A 19,184-nucleotide genomic window follows, 5' to 3' on the forward strand; every position below is an offset into this window, starting at 1 on the left:
GTGAAAGAAACTCTGTGTTCTTACTGTTTGCGGAAGTTCTGAGGTTCCCAATGATTTCAAATGCCAAGCAGTGAAAGGGGACTGAATAACACACTTATGATCTGTGTTTTTACTCTGTATTCATGGAACCTGATTATCATTTACCTCTCTTTGTGTATTTTTCTTGCCTCCACCCCTAAACAAAATGAAAGGACTCCACAATGCAAAGGGTGAAGGAAAGATAACTGTTTATTTCAGTTGAGCAGACAAGCATGTCGAGCAAATGAAGACAGAAGAACACATAATCAAGAGTATATTGGGAGGCGGAAACAGATTCTTTTTGATTATCCCCTACTGTTACTAGAGAGAAAAATGTCTTCAGATAACCAGTGGTCAGCAGATGAGGACGAAGGCCAGTTATCCCAACTGATCAGGAAATCTAGAGATTCCCCCTTTGTCCCTGAAGGTAAGTACAAGCCTTGACTGGATACTGTAAAGCTGTTTCTAATAAAACAATAATGCCTTACCCAGTATCTTTGAGTATTGAAATAGTTTATATAATTGAATGTTTTCAGATAATTGGAGCTAACCCCTTCTATGCATGAATGAGTTACACTTTCAACACAGTTTCTAGTATATAGCAAATCCTCAGTAAATATTAACTCTTATTATTATGAAGCATCAATTTTTTATTCTGTTTAATCCATTTTCATTAGCAGTCTATGGAAAATTACTAGTTCCCAGCCAATCTAAATAGAATTGATTGAATGGACTGTAACTTTTCTGTAATGACTCAGAATCATCAGCAGCAGCATGAGTTTATTATTATACAGAGCCTATTAGAGACTATTGAGATGTATACAGACGGTCCTCAACTTACGACTTTTTGACTTTAAGATGATGAGAAAGCAATTCGCATTCAATAGAAACCATACTTTGAATTTTGATCTTTTCCTGGCCTAGCAATATGTAGTATGATACTCTCTTACGATGCTGGGCAGTGGCAGCTCCCAGTCGGCCTCGCCATCATAAAGGTAAACAACCAATACACTTACAACCACTCTGTACCCAACCATCCTGTTTTTCACTTTCAGTACAATATACAATAAATTACATGAGATATTCAACACTGTATTATAAAATAGGCTTTGTGTTAGATGGTTTTGCCTAACTACAGGCTAATGTAAGTATTCCAAGCACGTTTAAAGTAGGCTAGGCTAAGCTATGATGTTCAATAGGTGAGGTGTATTAAATGAATTTTTGACTTACAGTATTTTCAACTTACGATGGGTTTTTCAAGGTGTAACCCTGTCATGAGTTGAGGAAGACTTACATGTCTCTTTGTTCTCTAATCAACTCCAACCTTTAAGTTCTTGTGTCGATGTTTATAGACTTTTCTGTTTCTTCCATTACTGTTGGGTACCATCAGAAACTTCTGCTTCTAATGTTCTGTGGTGTCAGAAGCTAGATACCCACGCTTAAAAGAACCATGAGTCAGTTCAGAGTAAAGAAGCTCTGAATGAAAGCCTGGGCCTACCTGTACACTTGAGAACATGAACTTTGTGGTGTTCATGCTCTGTGGCTTGTTGCTGGCTTCCTGATGTGTTCCAGATGCTGAGGTTGATGGTTAAGTAAACTCCAGGTTAAAGAAGTATTATTCTAATTATACCTGGAGTCTTAGCCTCTTTATCTTTTCCCAACACATATTTGATATGTTTACATTTTAAACAAATACTATATGTATGTGGACTTTAAAAAACCCCACAAGGGCTTCCCTGGTGGCGCAGTGGTTGAGAATCTGCCTGCCAATGCAGGGGACACGGGTTCGAGCCCTGGTCTGGGAAGATCCCACATGCCGCGGAGCGACTAAGCCCGTGAGCCACAATTGCTGAGCCTGTGCGTCTGGAGCCTGTGCTCCGCAACGGGAGAGGCCACGATAGTGAGAGGCCTGCGCACCGCGATGAAGAGTGGCCCCCACTTGCCGCAACTAGAGAAAGCCCTCACACAGAAACGAAGACCCAACACAGCCAAAAATAAATAAATAAATAAATAAAATTAAAAAAAAAAAAAAAAAACCCACAAAATCTAAGCACCAATATTATGTTTTAAAATCTAAGCTTTCTCTTCTTTCTCTTTTGGATGCTTTAGCTGCCCTAGGCATTATTATTTAATACTTCAGCCATGCCTCTTTCCTTGTGCTTTTTTTGTCTGGAAACTATTAAAATAACTTATTTAAATCAGATGTACATACAGGGAACTATACTCAATATCCTGTTGTAAACCATAATGGAAAAAAGTATGAAAAAGAATATATATATTATAACTGAATCACTTTGCTGTACAGCAGAAATTAACACAACATTGTAAATCAAATATACTTCAATAAAAATTTTTTAAAATATATATATATATAAATCAGATGTACATAACTTTGTGATTAATTCCACAAAAGCCTCTAAATAGGAATAAGTCATATGTTTCCATTAAATGCCACTACAAATCTAGCAATTTTAGAAGTGTCATTATTCACATATCAAAAAGAATCAAAACTTTACTTTATAGTAATATTCTGTGTTTGAAAGTTCCACTTAATTTGATTAAGGCTTGTAATAGCACAAGAAACGGAGGCAAATAATTTTGTAGTGATTTATTCGTCTTCTTTAGCATTTTTAACTAGCAAAACAATTCAAGAACTCAGTGCCACTTGAACAGATCACTGTAATGAACAGAGATTAATCACTGTGCCTGTTGTAAATTAAATTGTTTTTCCAGAGACATTTAGCGTGATTAAAGTAGAAAGATAAAAGTGTTTCCAGCTAAATTCAGTTATATTCAAACTTTTCAAAATTGAAAAGAGATGTCAATTCTCCCCAAACTCATCTATGGGTTTGCTGTAATTCCTATCAAAATCCCAGCAATGTTTTTTTGTAGACAGAAACAAGCTTATTCTAAAATTTATATATAGGCAAAAGTTCTAGAATGGCTAAAACTACCTCTTTTAAGAAAAAGTATAAAGTAGGGCTTCCCTGGTGGTGCAGTGGTTAAGAATCCTCCTGCCAATGCAGGGGACATGGGTTCGAGCCCTGGTCCGGGAAGATCCCACATGCCATGGAGCAAGTAAGTCCGTGTGCCACAACTACTGAGCCTGAGCTCTAGAGCTGGATGTGCCACAACTACTGAAGCCCGCATGCCTAGAGCTGGTGCTCCGCAACAAGAGAAGCCACCGCAATGAGAAGCCTGCGCACCGCAATGAAGAGTAGCCCCCACTCGCCACAACTAGAGAAAGTCCACACACAGCAACGAAGACCCAACACAGCCAAAAATAAATAAATAAAATAAATTTAAAGAAAAAAGGAGGCAGTTGATCTCAAGGATGGATACCTTTAATAAAAAAAAAAAAAATAGTATTAAGTGGAAGGAATCACCCCTACCAGATACTAAGGCTTAATATATAGATAGAGTAATCAAGACTGTGTGGTATTGATGAAGGGATAGATGCATAAATCAATAGAATGGAAGAGAGATCCCCCAAAATAGAGCCACACTTTTATTATGCAAGTTTCCTTTATTCTTATGTCAAAATATAGCATTTTTGTCCTTGTCACTTTTTTTTAAGTCTACCTTACCCCCTTTTAGATGTTATAAATATGCTGTTCTATTTTCTTCTAGATTTTGTTGATATTTTTATTTTCATATTTAATTCTAACCCATCCAGAATTTTTTTGTAGGGTCTGGTGTAAGATACAAATCCAAGTTAGTTCAAATAGTTTTTCCCTTATCTGTTATTTGGTTATCTTGATTTGTCATGGGTTAAGTTCTCACAGTGTTTCAAATCGCTTTCTAGAATTTTTCCTATTCAGTTGATTCCTATTCAGTTTTCTGTTTTAGAGTCAATTACACAGAATCTTGGTTGTCCCAGCAGTATATTCACCCCTTGACATATGTAGTGAATATAGAAATATTTGTATGGGCTTCTAGAATTTTCTAGAATCACAGTTCTTCCCAGAGTCACATATTTCTCATGCAAATATTCACACCTTTTTACCTCTCATTAAAATTTAATATCTCATTTTCACAGAAGAGTAAAGTTTCTTTCACTTTACTAGATTTATTCCTTATTTAATAACAAGTAGAGAGGTATAAAGCCAAACACCCAAAAGCTATGAATGCTGAGATTTTGGTTGGTTGACTCACTGGTTAAGTGACTTGCCCCAAATAAAAGGCTTGCAGCCTATAAATTTGAAGCCATGCCTCAGGAAAATTAGAAATTACTAGACAAGTTACTATAGTATACAGTTCAGGTTTTTCTGGGAAGAGTCAAAACTGCAAATATTGAATCCATGAGTGAAGTATCCTTTGGTATCTTGCCTGCTTATCTTCCGGGTACTGATCCCTTGCACAGTCTTTTATTCAATTCTCTAAGCTCTTGGGAATTTTAGCCTGCTATTTTTATAATCCCTACTTTTTTAATTTACAGGGATAGCAGGCTTTACGACTGTGGGGTCCTATGGTCTTTACAAGTTAAAATACAGAAGAGATCAGAAAATGTCTATTCATCTTATTCACATGAGAGTTGCTGCCCAAGGATTCGTTGTAAGAGCTGTGACTCTAGGTAACCTGCTTAATTTGTATCTTGTGTTCAGCTGTCTTTGAGAGTATTTTGATTTATTCATCCATTCATATTAGAGAGTATTTTTATTTATTCATTCATATTCATTCATGAATATTGGGTCAAGATGATGTAATGGAGGAGGCATGGTAACAAAGACAGTGATCTTCACTTGGTTGAGGTTGCTGCCCAGTTATATGCTTAATCTCTTGGTATTTTAAGCACTGGAAAAATAAACCTCAGTAGGCAAAAGGTACAGACTTCTAGTTATAAAATAAACGAGTCACGGGGATGTGATGTACAGCATAGTGACTATAGTCAATAATACTGTATTGCATATTTGAAAGTTGCTACGAGGGTAGATCTTGAAAGTTCTCATCACAAGAAAAAAATTCTGTAACTATATATGGTAATAGATGTTAACTAGGCTTATTGTAATCATTTCACAATACATACAAATATAGAATCATTATGTTGTACACCATAAATTCAAATTGTATGTGAATTATACTTCAATCTAAAAAAAGAAAAACCCAGTGGAGACCTAGGTTATAGTTTCTGTTATCCTCTATAGTGAAAGGAGTAGTGAATAGTTTATACCCTATATAACTCAGCTATTCCAAGCTTGAGCAATAGGCAATTTTTTATTAGTCTATAAATTAAGCAATATTTACACAGTCAAATCCAAAGAATGGGTATAAAATTATCTGGTTGATTCAGGTTATATCAACAGCTAAATCATTTAGTTCTAACAAGGAGTCTACTTTGGGACCTAAATTACCTAAAATTTTTGTCTACGTTAATGAGAACAAGTCACAATGTTCTTAGCTCCCCTTCATGCTGTGCAAAGTAGAATCAGCCTGAGTAGGTCTAGGATTATGGGATGATGGGTGTGGGGCTTGCCTATAGGGAGTTATATGGTAATTATCTTTTTACTATGAGCTGTGATATGTGAGTCTTGAACAAAATACAACAAGAAACTTTACTACGAAGTAACAGGCCTCATTTTCATCATTCAGAAAACACTTATGAGCATGAGCTAAGTGCAAGGCACTGTGCTGGTCTAGAGATACAGTAGAGAAACTAACTCTCTACCCTCAACTAGTTTAATCTCCTTAGGGAGAGAGATCAAGAGCAGGAGAAGACAATAGAAAGTCAGAGGTACTACGATAAGATAACACAGGTTGCTATGGAAGCACAAGCACAAAGGCGAGGCATTTAACTAGGGCTGAGAGTCCAGGGAGGCTTCTCTAAGGATGCAAACCATGTGATGAGCCAAGAATGTAGAGGAATTAACTAAGCAGAGAAGGAGGTCAGGATTCTAGGCAGAGGAAAAAAACAAAGGCACAGAAGCATGGCATGTTAGTGTAACTCGACACAGTTTGGTATGGTAGGCGAATCAATCAGTGTTTGATGAGACTGCAGAGCTAGGAGTAGTAACATATAGTAAGAGATTTATTTTAGGTATTTGGACTTATGTAATTGTGAGGCTCTTGCTTATGTATCAGGATCTGGGAACTGAAGTGGGCAGAGCAAGCAGTTAGAACAGGTAGATGAAAAATGAGAGAAGCAAGAAAAATCTGGAACCTGCAAGGATGAGCTGAAACACACAGGATGGTCTGGAATCCTTATGGATTTCTCACCATCTCTAAACCTCCAAATTTGATGATGGAGTGACATAGAAAAAGCTGATGCCCCTCATCCTGGAGCTAAACGTGGACCTGGCCAAGGAGTCAGAGAAGGTGAAAGAGGAAATTCAGCAGGAGGCATGGTAGCTGCACTCCTGATTGCTGCCCCATGCCAACCAGGTGGGCCAGCAGATAAGCAAAAATATGCTGCAGCAGTGCCTTCCCAGGTAAAAAGAATTTGGCTGCTGCTTTACTTCTACCTTCTAAATCTCATGCAAAATGTATCTTGTTCAATTTTTCAGGGAATGAAAGGAAAGCAATTCTGGAAAATCTAGTTATAGTTTAGCTAAGTTGTTACATTACAAATCCGTCACTGTCTATCCTTTGTCAACCTGGCATCCATGTACACCTCTTTTAATACACTTACCTTCAAATAAAGACAATGGCAAAATCAACCATCCCTTGTATAACCAAAAACATGCTAACTCTCTCCCAAAAGAGGATACAAAATCCCTTTGTCCATCTTTGGGTGATGTTGATTCATCTTTGAGCTGAGTCGTATTCCCTTTTGATATCCTGTGACTTAAATCCTGAGATATAAAGTTAACTACTATTAACACTTCTTATATTAGATGGTAGGTAAATGGAAATGGCAAATAGAAAAAAAATTGGTGACTGTATACACAAGTATATTCATATCAAAATAAGGAAGAAATATTCATAACTATCACAGTATTTGTTTCTGCAACTGGTTGGCTCATATTATAACTATGTTTTTCCACTGGCCATTTCACCCACCCTTTGCCTTCTGAAAGCACCTTGGCTATTCATGGTTATTTGACTGGGGTGTTGACCCAAACATTCTTAAATGATCTGGGTCACTAATGATCCTTCCTGTACTGGGTGTAATTTTCCACCTTCTTTAATCACATGACATGGAACTACTAAGAAATGCCCCAGAAGGTATACATTCCAGACACAGTCCTCCTTACCCTACCAATATAGTAGCAATTTGCCCTTGATAGACCAGATCAATGTAATGGACTAATGTGATGTCCTGTGGAATAGAGAGATGATCAAGGTCCTGCAGACTAGACTGTGGCATAGGGCTGGAGAGTTCACACAGCCGTGAGACTGAACACTGAAAGTATACTGCTGGCCCTGCCAGATGAAAGCAAACTGCTTCTGATGGTCTTTACTAAAAGGTATACAGGAAAAAGCAATCAATCAGATTCATAGCTGCAAAACAAATAGCAAAAATTGTGTTGATTTGCTATAGCAATGAAACCACACCTGTACAGAAGCTGCAATTAGACTGATCACCTGATTAAGTTTATAGAAATCCATTATCATTCTCCAAGATCCATCTGTCTCCTGGCCAAAGAGGCAAAATGAATGGAGATATGGTAGGAATCACCACCCTGGCATCTTTAACGTCCTTGATGATGACACTAGTCTCTACAATCCCTCTGGGAATGCAGTATTGCTTTGGTAATAGAAGCATTTAGAATGGCTTGCACTGCACTTCCCTGATGGCACAGTGTTAAGAATCGCCTGCCAATGCAGGGGACACGGGTTTGAGCCCTGGTCTGGGAAGATCTCACAGGCTGCAGAGCAACTGAGCCCATGTGCCACAACTACTGAGCCCGTGTGCCGTAACTACTGAGCCCACGTACCACAATTACTGAGCCCACGTGCCACAACTACTGAAGCCCATGCACCTAGAGCCTGTGCTCCACAACAAGAGAAGCCACCGCAATGAGAAGCCCACTCGCTGCAACTAGAGAAAAGCCCGCACACAGCAATGAAAACCCAACACAGCCAAAAATAAGTTAATTAATTAATTAATTAATTTTTTAAAAAACCAACAATGGCTTACACTTGGCTTTCCCTACCATAATAGCCCTTACTCCACAGGTCAGGGAACCAATGTGAGGATTCTGATAGTTGCTGAGTATGTCTATTCCAATTACACATTCCATAACTGGGGAAATAACATAAGGTAGGTTCAGGGATCTACCAGACCAACTGTAAAATAGACCTACAGCAAAACTCCACTGACCTGGCCATAAACTCCTAGTTCGACTGGTAGAACACACTAATTCTCCAGGCATTAGTATCAATTCAAAATCAATATTTAACGATGTCCCAGAGATGTGATTATTTCCCCTTCCTCTTGCACAGGCACCCTGCTGAATAGTCATAGGTGCCTTTGGGGAAGACTAGAAGGAGGATTTATAGTATTTGCATTTTTGGCTGTGAAACAGGGTCTTTCCTTAAGGAGATCTGACCTCTCATTTATTCCAGGGACTTTGGGTCTATGAATTGACTCAAATTTGGGAATTGGTTGAGGGGCCATGGCTCTCTATTGTGATGATTCAAGTCAAAGTTTTGTTCGCCAGACCTAGAGCTTTTCTGCTTACATGCTGCTCACCACTTTCAACTCTAGGTACAACATAATCAATTAGCCAATGCCAAAGATCTTTGTGGCTTAGACTATTTTGATTACTGCTTAGGCTTTGCTGCCCATTACAGTAATCATGCTTTCCTTGTCTTTGTCAATTAAAAGCTGCCGCTTGACCCCTGCCACCCCACAATCCCATCATCCCTACTGAATTCAGGGAGCCCAGAAATTCCTACTGTCATTTCTGGCTTATAGGAAATCATTACCATAGACCTCTTCAAGGAGGCCAGGGCTCCCTTCACAAATGTGCTTCTCACAGCTCTGCAGAAGGAAGGAGATATATTTTGCGGGTGAGTGAGCAGGATAAATCCAGTCTAACATTCCAGTCTCCCTAAGCCTTTGGATACCTTCCTTTATGGCAAAGTTTCTCAATCTCAGCACTATTGACGTTTTGGACTGGATTATTCTTTGTTGCGGAGGACTGTCCTGTGCATTACAGAATGTTCAGCAGCATCCCTGGCTTCTACCCACTAGATGCCAATGGTACCCACCCACCCGCGCTGTGACAGCGAAACACGTCTCCAGACATTGCCAGATTTCCTTGGGGAACTAAATTGCCCCAGTAAAGAAGAATCACTGCTGTACCATGGAAGTATACTAAGGAAGTTCTGGTATTTCAACTTCATTTAGTGGAGACTACTTTTTGGTCCAAGTTTCAGTCATTCTCAGACAGAGAGAAGGACTGTTTCTACTGGCAAAGGAGTCTCAGTAAGATATAGGGGCTCAAGGACCCAGTTTCACTGAAATCTGCTTATATGTCCCCATCCCAATTTTCAGAGTCCCTCGCCTTCCAAAGCAGTGCTCTAAACTTTTTCTCTTTTTTAATATTTATTTATTTGGCTGCGCCAGGTCTTAGTTGTAGCACAAGGGATCTTCATTGCGACACACAGGGTCTTTTTTAGTTGCGGCATGCAGGCTCTAGTTCCCTGACAAGGGATCGAACCCCTGCCCCCTGCTTTAGGAGTGTGGAGTCTTAACCACTGGACCACCAGGGAAGTCCCCAATGCCCTAAACTTTAACATAAGAGGTGTTATTAGGTTGGGAATTTAATCTGTGTTGTGATCAGTCACTCACAGGATTTGCCCCTGTGTACATTTTTCAAAAATACCAGTCTCATGGCTACAGGAGTTAAGAGTTTCTTTTTAGAAAGTCATAAAGCTTTCAGGTCCCTCACAAGACCTTGAGCTGGGAATTTAAAGCCATGAGCCCATCATATAGTTTTCCCAAGTTCTCCAGCACATTTAAGAGTTACTAATCTTATTATACTCCTTATTTCCACTGAATGTTCTATGACAATAAATACTTGATCACCCAAAGCCTTGCTTTCTATAGGCACCTGATTAAGGGTATCTGCAAGGTGATAATTTTTTTAATGTTTTGCTACCACATGCCATGGACTGGTAGCATACTCTTTGCCACTGGAGGGGGAAAAAAAAAAAAGCCCATTAATACCTTTATATCTAATCAGATCAGAGAACCAACTCCAGATAACCCAGAACCAATTCAGAGAACCAATGCTCAGGGTTATGTTCCTCTGGAAGCTTCCAATACCAAATTCTGGATCCGTCAGTTCAATCAGAGAAGGAAAACTACTAGTAGTGATATCTAAAAAGGGATTTATTATAGAGATATGACCTTAAGCAATTTTGGGAGCTGGCTGAACAGTCCATGTTAGGTTGTTGGTTATATTTCTAATGCTGGCACCTGAAGTTAACAAGGCAGCAATTGGGAAAGAAAAATAAACTAGAATCTGCAAGGGTGAGCTGGAACCCACAAAGACAAATGGAAACTTGAGTCAGAGTCTTGCTGACTCCAACCTTGATCATGGCATGACCTTTAGGAAAAACTGGCACCCTCTATCATGGAGCTAATCCACACCTGGCCCAGGAGCCAGAAAAGCTAACGGAGGAGATCCAGAAGGAGCTGAAGGATTTGTGGGCCTGACTGCTGCCCATCAACAGCGAGGTGAGCCAGCAGATAAACAACAACATACACAAGCTGTAATAGCACCTGGTGCCCTGCACCAAGCCTTCCAAGTGCAAAAAGAATTTGGCAGCTCCTGCTTCAACTTTCACCTTCAAATCTCAAATAAAATGTCTCTCATGGCCAAGCTAACCTGGAACTATGCAGGGAAGGGAATTCTGGAAAACACAGTAACAGCTTAGTTAAATTGATATAAAACAAATCCCCCAATAGATTTATACGGTTGCTAGTTGAGGAGTAAAAAGATGAAGTGAGCCAGTGAAGGGTTTAAACAGGAGAGTAACAGTCAGAATAGCATCTAAAAGATGCCTGCTGGGAGACTTCCCTGGTGGTCCAGTGGTTAAGACTCCGCGCCTCCAATCCAGGGGGCACAGGTTCGATCCCTGGTTGGGGAACTAAGGTCCCACGTGCCACTTGGCCGAAAGAAAAAAAGAAAGATGCCTGCTGCACAGAAAGATCAGAAACAGGCAATATGAAACTGTTTAGGGATACTAAACAGACTGCCACACTATAAAGGCAAGGAAAACTATTATCATAAAATTCAGAACAGTGGTTACCTATGAAAAAGGGAGGGGAATGTGATCAGAAAGGGAAACCTGGAGGCTTCCAGGATGCCTGTAATATTCTACTTCTTGACCCATAATTACAGGTGTTCATTCTACAACTATCTGTTAATCTGGTCATTTAAGTTTTATGAACTATTTTCCATGCATATTTATATCACCATGAAGAAAGTGTTAAGAGGAAAAAGAAAATGATTAGAGATGATTTGCAAAGGAGGGGAGAAAAAAGGCAGAAGCCAATTAGATGATGAATTGGATGTGAATTAAGGCAGTGGCAATGGCAACAGAGAGGAGATGGATTCTAGAAATACTGAGGACTCAGCAGCTAAGTGATTGGAAAAAGTAAGGAAGGAAGAATCAAGGATGACTTCTAGGTTTCTGGTCTGGGCAACCAGATGAAAGGTTTGCCTTTCACACATAAAAAGAATGAAGAAGAAAGAACAGGTTTGGTGAGAGGACGAGTACATATTGGATAAAACAATAACATATAATGAGTGCTTATGATGTGTAAGTCACTCTGCTTTATATATCATTATCTCATTTAATCTTAATAAATACCTACTTTGACACCACCTGGTGCATTGCAGTACAACTCAGTACTGATGTTAACCACGTGGAGCTCACATCAGATGCCCCAGGTTTAAGGACATGGTTCCCAAAAACACCACCCTTCTTTCAGACACTGCCATTGGGGTTTCCCAGACCACCTGCACTTCTGACCAACTGGCTACAAATTCAAGGTTTCCCAAGACTCCCTCAGGTTTGATATTTCACTAGAAGAACTTATAGTACTTAGGGAAGCACCGTACTCACAATTACAATTTCATTATAAAGTATACAAATCAGGACCAAATAGACACATAGGGTAAGGTCTGGGAGGGTACCAAACTCAAAATCTCCCCCTGTGGAATTGGTGCATGTCACCCTCCCAGCACATCCATGTGTTTACCAACCAAGAAACTCCACTGAACTTCAGTGTCCAGAGTTTTTACTGGGGCTTCATTATGTAGGCATGATTGACTGAATCATTGGCCACATGACTGAATTCAATCTCCAGTCCTACTCCCCTCCCTGCAAGTCTAAGAACCCTGTAATCACATGGCTGGTCTTCTGGCATGACTAGCCACATCCTGAAGCTACCTAGGAGCCCACCATGAGTCACCTAATTAGCATAAATTCAGGTATGACTCAAGGGGCTCATGACCAGACAAAGTCTTTATTAAACAACAATACTCAATGAGGTAGGTACTGTTATTATCCTGTTTTACAGATAAGGAAACTGAGGCTTAGAGAGGAAAGGTTACCTATTCACAGTAACATGGGCAATCTATTCCAGAGCCTGAACTCTTAATTTTATATTATACTGACTAAGACACCTATGGAAGATGTCTCTAAATTACAGTATTCATACCCTAGTTGATGTATAAGGACGTGGGAAGAAAATATTTTTATCTTAAAAACAAAAAAGCGGGACTTCCCTGGCAGTCCAGTGGTTAAGACTCCATACTCCCAATGCAGGGGGCATGGGTTCAATCCCTGGTCGAGGAACTAAGATCCCGCATGCATGCCGCACCACATAGCCAAAAATAACCAAGAACAAAAAAGCTTTACCAGTACACAGATTGACCATAGTACATTTATATGGTTTATAAATAAATGTGCATTTTGAGGGGCATGCTCAACATATTTACTTATATACAATTTTAAAGTTTTGGAGACCACCTAACTATGGGTATGGAAATGTCACATATAATCTATACATGGGTCTCACATTCAGAAGAGAGATCTAACTTGCTTACCAGTGAAGCAACAGGTGTGAATGAGGTGAGAAAACGGTTGGGATCAGAACTCCAGGGAACACCAACATTTAAGAGGTAGGCAAGAGGTTAATAATTATTTGTGCAGATATCTAATTTGCTATCTAATTGAGATGAGAACTAACTTGCCCTTTAGGCTCTGTGCACTTTTTGTAGGTATTAACAGGAGATGTCAGAAATGAAGCTGAAGTAAAATGAAGTAAAGGTTTAGTTCAGACAATCTACTAGATAGCTGATGCCTTGACAATTGATATGGATGGGAAGAGTGGTGACTTGTAGTTTAAATCTGTGACTCCCTAACTTGCTTTATTTGTTTGTTTGGTTTTTATAAATTTATTTATTTATTTTTGTCTGTGTTGGGTCTTCGTTGCTGCGTGCGGGCTTTCTCTAGTTGCAGCGAGAGGGGGCTGCTCTTTGTTGTGGCGTGTGGGCTTCTCATTGCAGTGTCTTCTCATTGCGAAGCACGGGCTCTCGGTGCGCAGGCTTCAGTAGTTGTGGCACGCGGGCTTCAGTAGTTGTGTCGCGCAGGCTCAGTAGTTGTGGCGTATGGGTTTAGTTGCTCCATGGCACGTGGGATCTTCCCGGACCAGGGCTCAAAGCCGTGTCCCCTGCATTGGCAGGTGGATTCTTGACCACTGTGCCACCAGGGAAGCCCCCTAACTTGCTTTGGATATGAACATTTGCTGCCATCCCTGGAATTCACTGAAGCAGCTCCTCTCTTCCTCAGGATATTTTCCCTGACCACTTCCGCCTTTCTGCGTGGCCCTAGGACCTCATCCTTGGGGAACATGTACATTTATCTCATCTGCCTAAACATAGCTAATTCATCCACTGGACTGTAAATCCCTAGAAGCAGGGATTAGATCCATTTACCTTGCTTTTCTTCAGAATACTGAGTACTAGTAGACACTGAATAGATGTTTTCTAAGTTGAAGTGCCTATTGTTTTTATCTCAAGATCTAGCCAGATCTTCCCACTTTCCTTTCTCACCAATATTTTAAAATTCAAACTTTAGGGTGGCATTGTAACGTCACAAATTCAGATTTATACTGATCCTAAAGGGCTCATATATTTGTTTTTTGTTTTTTGGTTTTTTTTCCTGGAGTCACTCATATGATCCAAGCCAAAAATTAATAAGATAGAGGGCGTTTGTTTGTTTTTTAATTGTAGGTTAGTTTTAGAAAAAATACAAGTGAAGAAATTCAGTGTTTGTTTCCCACGGATACTCTATTGATATACATCTTTTTGTTTCTAGGTGGTCTCTATTCTACGTATAAGGATTACATTAGACCTCGATCCTTCAGTGTGTCCAAAAAATGAAGCTTCAGACAAGAAAAACAAGAAGCCTTCTGAAAACTATTTATTATGAAGAATTTTTAATATGTAGCAAATTATACTGCAGAAGTTTCAGCCGGAATTCTCATAGACTTCAGCTGTTTAAGAAGTTGATTTCCAAATCAACATCATAGTCAGCTCAAAAATATCTTTCTTGATGTCTTTCAAAGGCTAGGCCATGATTTTCTGACTTTTAAAATTTTTATTTTCTAGTTAGTGGCAGAAAATAATCTATATTATGCCAAATCAATCTGAAAATTAGGAGTTATATAGTGGCTACAGAAAAATTTTCTCTATCCATATTAAATATGATGCTCTATTCATAGCTTAATTCTCCACAAACAGGGCAAGGTAATTAAGGCTTTCATAAACGCCTTTTTAGAATGGGCAAAAAGTACATCAGAGGAGAATGGCCATGTTGTTATTTAAATCTGGTTCACCACTGTGCACCTCACTCTTATATAAAAACTTGACTATTTTACCACAAACGTAAAGGTCTTAACGTTTAAATATTTGTGTATTCATTTTTATACTTCTTGGAAGTATTTCTAGGAGTACAAAGGTAAATTGCTTAAAAAATCCCTTTTCTCTCAGATGGCAGTATTGAGGGAAAAAAGGAGTTAGTCCAGAAGTGCTACTGCTAATCTGGTATGACACTGTAGAAAACACAAGAAACAAAGAAGATATTAAATGTTAAGTATACCTGTGGCATCAAACTTCTCTGTAATTGCCCTAGGGTTTTAAAAACTAAGCTAGACCTTGTTGAAGTCATAACTGCCGTGGCTCAGATTTATTCCCTGACTCCAGGCCTGGGAAAGAAAACAAAACAAAACAAAAAAGTACCCATTGAGATAAAATCAAGAATACACTGTAATATGATCTGTGGTGCTGATTTCCTCTTCCTTGATGTTGCCTGTAGTGGAGGAATACTCTGACAGGAAGGTGAAGTCTAATGTTTGGGAAGGGAAAGACACAGCAATATCTGAAAATATATCTGCATTCTAGACATTACTCACTGTTCTGTGTATTATATACACTTTTCTCTACTGGCACAGGGTAATTATTTTAAAAGTTGCCATCTGTACTCTTCTAGTGCCACCAACAAGTACACGTTTCAGTCAACACTGTCCTCCTTAGAAAATAGGCAAGGAGGGACTTCCCTGGTGGCGCAGTGGTTAAGAATCCGCCTGCCATTGGAGAAACACGGGTTCGAGCCCTGGTCCGGGAAGATCCCACATGCTGCGGAGCAACTAAGCCTGTGTGCCACAACTACTGAACCTGTGCTCTAGAGCCCACAAGCCACAACTACTGAGCCTGTGAGCCACAACTACTGAAGCCCATGCGCCTAGAGCCCGTGCTCCGCAACAAGAGAAAACACCGCAATGTGAAGCCCACGCACTGCAACGAAGAGTAGCCCCCGCTCGCTGCAGCTAGAGAAAGCCTGCGTGCAGCAATGAAGACCCAGTGCAGCCAAAAATAAATTAATTAATTAAAAAAAAAAAAAAGAAAATAGGCAAGGAAAGAATCCAACTACTTTATTCTACTAGAGTAAATATTCCAGCAGTTGGCTCTAATATGTTCCATGAAAGTCAGAAAAATTTAAGATGGCTGGCATAGAAATGTCATCCTTCATGTTGATTACACAATGAAAAGATCCTTCTAATCAGGCTACCAGAAAGATCCCACTCTCTCAATATATGCTCAGCAGTAAAAATAGATTAACTGAAGTGTTTAATCAGAAATGGGCTTTTCTCACAAAACCCAAGAGATTCCAAAATTTTGTCATAATCTTACTCTGAAAGTACTAAACTAATATATTTATTGCTTGAAAAAAGCAATGAAAAATATTTATTAAGAGTATTATGCCTGAGAGCTCACAAATTATGTTTAAATTAAAATGTAAAATCTTCTATGGAGAAAAGTTAAGTATGCAGGATGCCCATTCACCCACATTAGCCTGGGTAAAGATGGGAAGCCGTTGCAGGAGGACCTTGTAAATAGATAAAATACAGTACCTGAATTAACACAATACTTCTGGAGCAAAGGTTTGGTGGCTTAATATCATAATGTTTAAAACTGAGAAGGCTATTTTCATCGTCTGCTGTAACCTCTGCCTCACTGACTAATTAAACTATTTCATGTGCCTGGATATGCTCTGACTGCCTTTTATATTAGGCCAACACACAGTTAGGTAGCAGCTGCTCAATAACAATTATTTAATTGCATTTTTCTAACATTCCGGGTATACACTGTCAGAGCATCCTTTTAAAAATTGACTCCACAGTGTTAAACCCCAGGAACTGAGTGAGTATACGCATCTAGGTTAATCTTAAGATTGAATACATTGGGATTTCCCTGGCGATCCAGAGGTTAATACTCCAGACTTCCACTGCAGGGGGCGAGGGTTCAACCCCTGGTTGGGGAGCTAAGATCCCACATGCGGCACAGCACGGCCAAAAACAAAAAGATTGAGTATATTAATATCTATATAAGCACATAACATAGAAATCTGGATTTGTAAATCATAAATTAAAGAATAATTTAATATTCTTAACTTAGCATAAAACTTTACCCAAGACTCACTCTTTAGACATCAATCTTCTCTACTGGTTTTGCATGATTCAGTTTGCTTTATTATAAAATTTTCTGATTACAAGAGTTAGATGACCTGAGGGGTATACTTATAAATTTTTGTAAACTCTAGTCTGTTCCTAGTAACATACAGTTAAAGAATGGAGAAAAGCTACAGAAATCCCTCAAGTACTTAATCTCTGTTTAACCAACCACCTTATCTTTTTATGAGTTGCAAAACAGGATTTTTTTTTTTTGCTTTTTTTTCTTTCCCCAAATATTCTCTGGTAGTGAAACTACTGAGAAATGAAATTGCCAATGGAGGGAGGAAAATCCAACAAACTGATTCATCTAGATTGCTGTCTCTGTATAAAGAAACCAAAACACTGATATGGGAAAGGAAATAGTTAATCAAGTCCTGGAAGCACAGAGAGTCCCATACAGGATAAATCCAAGGAGAAACACGCCAAGACACATATTAATCAAACTATCAAAAATTAAATATAGAGAAAACATATTAAAAGCAGCAAGGGAAAAACAACAAATAACACACAAGGGAATCCCCATAAGGTTAACAGCTGATCTTTCAGCAGAAACTCTGCAAGCCAGAAGGGAGTGGCAGGATATACTTAAAGTGATGAAGGAGAAAAACATACAACCAAGATTACTCTACCCAGCAAGGATCTCATTCAGATTTGATGGAGAAATTAAAACCTTTACAGACAAGCAAAAGCTGAGAGAGTTCAGCACCACCAAACCAGCTTTACAACAAATGCTAAAGGAACTTCTCTAGGCAAGAAACACAAGAGAAGGAAAACACCTACAATAACAAATGCAAAACATTTAAGAAAACGGGAATAGGAACATACATATCGATAATTACGTTAAATGTAAATGGATTAAATGCTCCCACCAAAAGACACAGACTGGCTGAATGGATACAAACTCATTTTTTAAGTCGCTTTTTCAAGTAAAAGCTGATAAGTGGCGTTAACTCAGTTTCATTTTTGAGATCAGAAGGTCTCTAACCTGGGTTGCAAGGCTGCTGCTCTTATCAGAAGTTTCAAGTGCCATGAAGTAGAAATGAGGGAATTTGAAAGTATCATCTTGGAAAAAATCCCTGCCACTTAGAGGATCAAATCATTATAAATGAACATAGGCAATGTCTGGATTTTTTTAAGTCTTACTGAAAGGTGCTAAGTTTTAAAATAAGGCAGAGAGGTTGGATATTTAATTTTTATGCTGAAAGAGAAAAGTGATGCTCAAACACACAAAGGCTGCAGGGTTTGCAAACTCAATGCCTTTGGGGCTGGAAGGAAATGAAAGAAGGCATGGATGCCACCCTGGAGTATATTCCATTAAAAATGGATAGCTGGGCATGGACTTATATAACACTACCAAATGTAAAATAGATAGCTAGTGTGAAGCAGCCGCATAGCACAGGGAGATCAGCTCGGTGCTTTGTGACCACCTAGAGGGGTGGGATAGGGAGGGTGGGAGGGAGGTGCAAGAGGGAGGAGATATGGGGATATATGTATATGTATAGCTGATTCACTTTGTTATAAAGCAGAAACTACCATTGTAAAGCAATTATACTCCAATAAAGATGTAAAAAAAAAAAAAAAAAAAAAAAAGAGGGATAGCTGCCATTCAGTTCAAGCCAACTGCACTTCCGTGAAGGAACATGGGCCCAGTGTTGAAAATCTTCTGACTTTTCAATCAGACTGTTATGCAGAAACTTTCAAGTTTTAAATATTAAATGTTTTATTATAAAAATTTTATGGAAAAAAAAAATCCTGGTTAGGAAGAGGGGGTCAAAAAATATCTATAAGCCACATGTAGGCAGGCAGCTTGTGACATGTGGACAAATCTTCCAAGTCCCAGTCTAGTTCTCATCTCACACTATTATACTTGGTATATATAACTTAAAACGCTTAGCATTCCCTAGGAGAGTCAGCATGAGAAATATTAGCCACTCTGGGAAATAGACTTTGGACCTAGAAATGGTGTTTGGAGTGTTAATGGGAAAAGTGGGAAGAAAAGACATGGTGGGACTATACACACATCAGAAAGAAAACTAATACCTCCATTATCTTCTGTTGGGACTTACAAAGTTAAATGTTAGAATTCTTTTTATACCTACAACTTAAATGCTAGAATGGGCTGAGTTACAATGCAGCAGGGAAAACTGATCATTGGTTTAAGTGTGATTTCTGGATGCTGTTCGTAGGCATT

The 19,184-nt window shown here is 39.0% G+C and overlaps 1 protein-coding gene across 1 annotated transcript; it reads left to right on the plus strand.

Moving 5' to 3' along the window:
* Nucleotides 1–214: 214 nt before the first annotated feature.
* HIGD1C (HIG1 hypoxia inducible domain family member 1C) lies at nt 215–19,157 on the plus strand. The gene is made up of 3 exons (XM_082352571.1): nt 215–445; nt 4,457–4,591; nt 14,299–19,157. Exons 1-3 carry the CDS (start codon nt 352–354, stop codon nt 14,361–14,363), a joined length of 294 nt encoding a protein of 97 aa, XP_082208697.1. The 5' UTR covers nt 215–351; the 3' UTR covers nt 14,364–19,157.
* The last annotated feature ends 27 nt before the right edge of the window (nt 19,158–19,184 follow it).

This window comes from Balaenoptera borealis (assembly GCF_965194805.1).
Source record: "Balaenoptera borealis genome assembly, chromosome: 13".
Lineage (NCBI taxonomy): Eukaryota > Metazoa > Chordata > Mammalia > Artiodactyla > Balaenopteridae > Balaenoptera > Balaenoptera borealis.

Excerpts from the sequence above, each read along its gene's own strand:
- HIGD1C (XM_082352571.1), top strand. The coding sequence starts at position 352 with ATGTCTTCAGATAACCAGTGGTCAGCAGATGAGGACGAAGGCCAGTTA. Across the intron at positions 446-4,456 it reads TTCCCCCTTTGTCCCTGAAG|GGATAGCAGGCTTTACGACT; the intron begins GTAAGTACAAGC and ends TTTAATTTACAG. Across the intron at positions 4,592-14,298 it reads TGTAAGAGCTGTGACTCTAG|GTGGTCTCTATTCTACGTAT; the intron begins GTAACCTGCTTA and ends TTTTGTTTCTAG.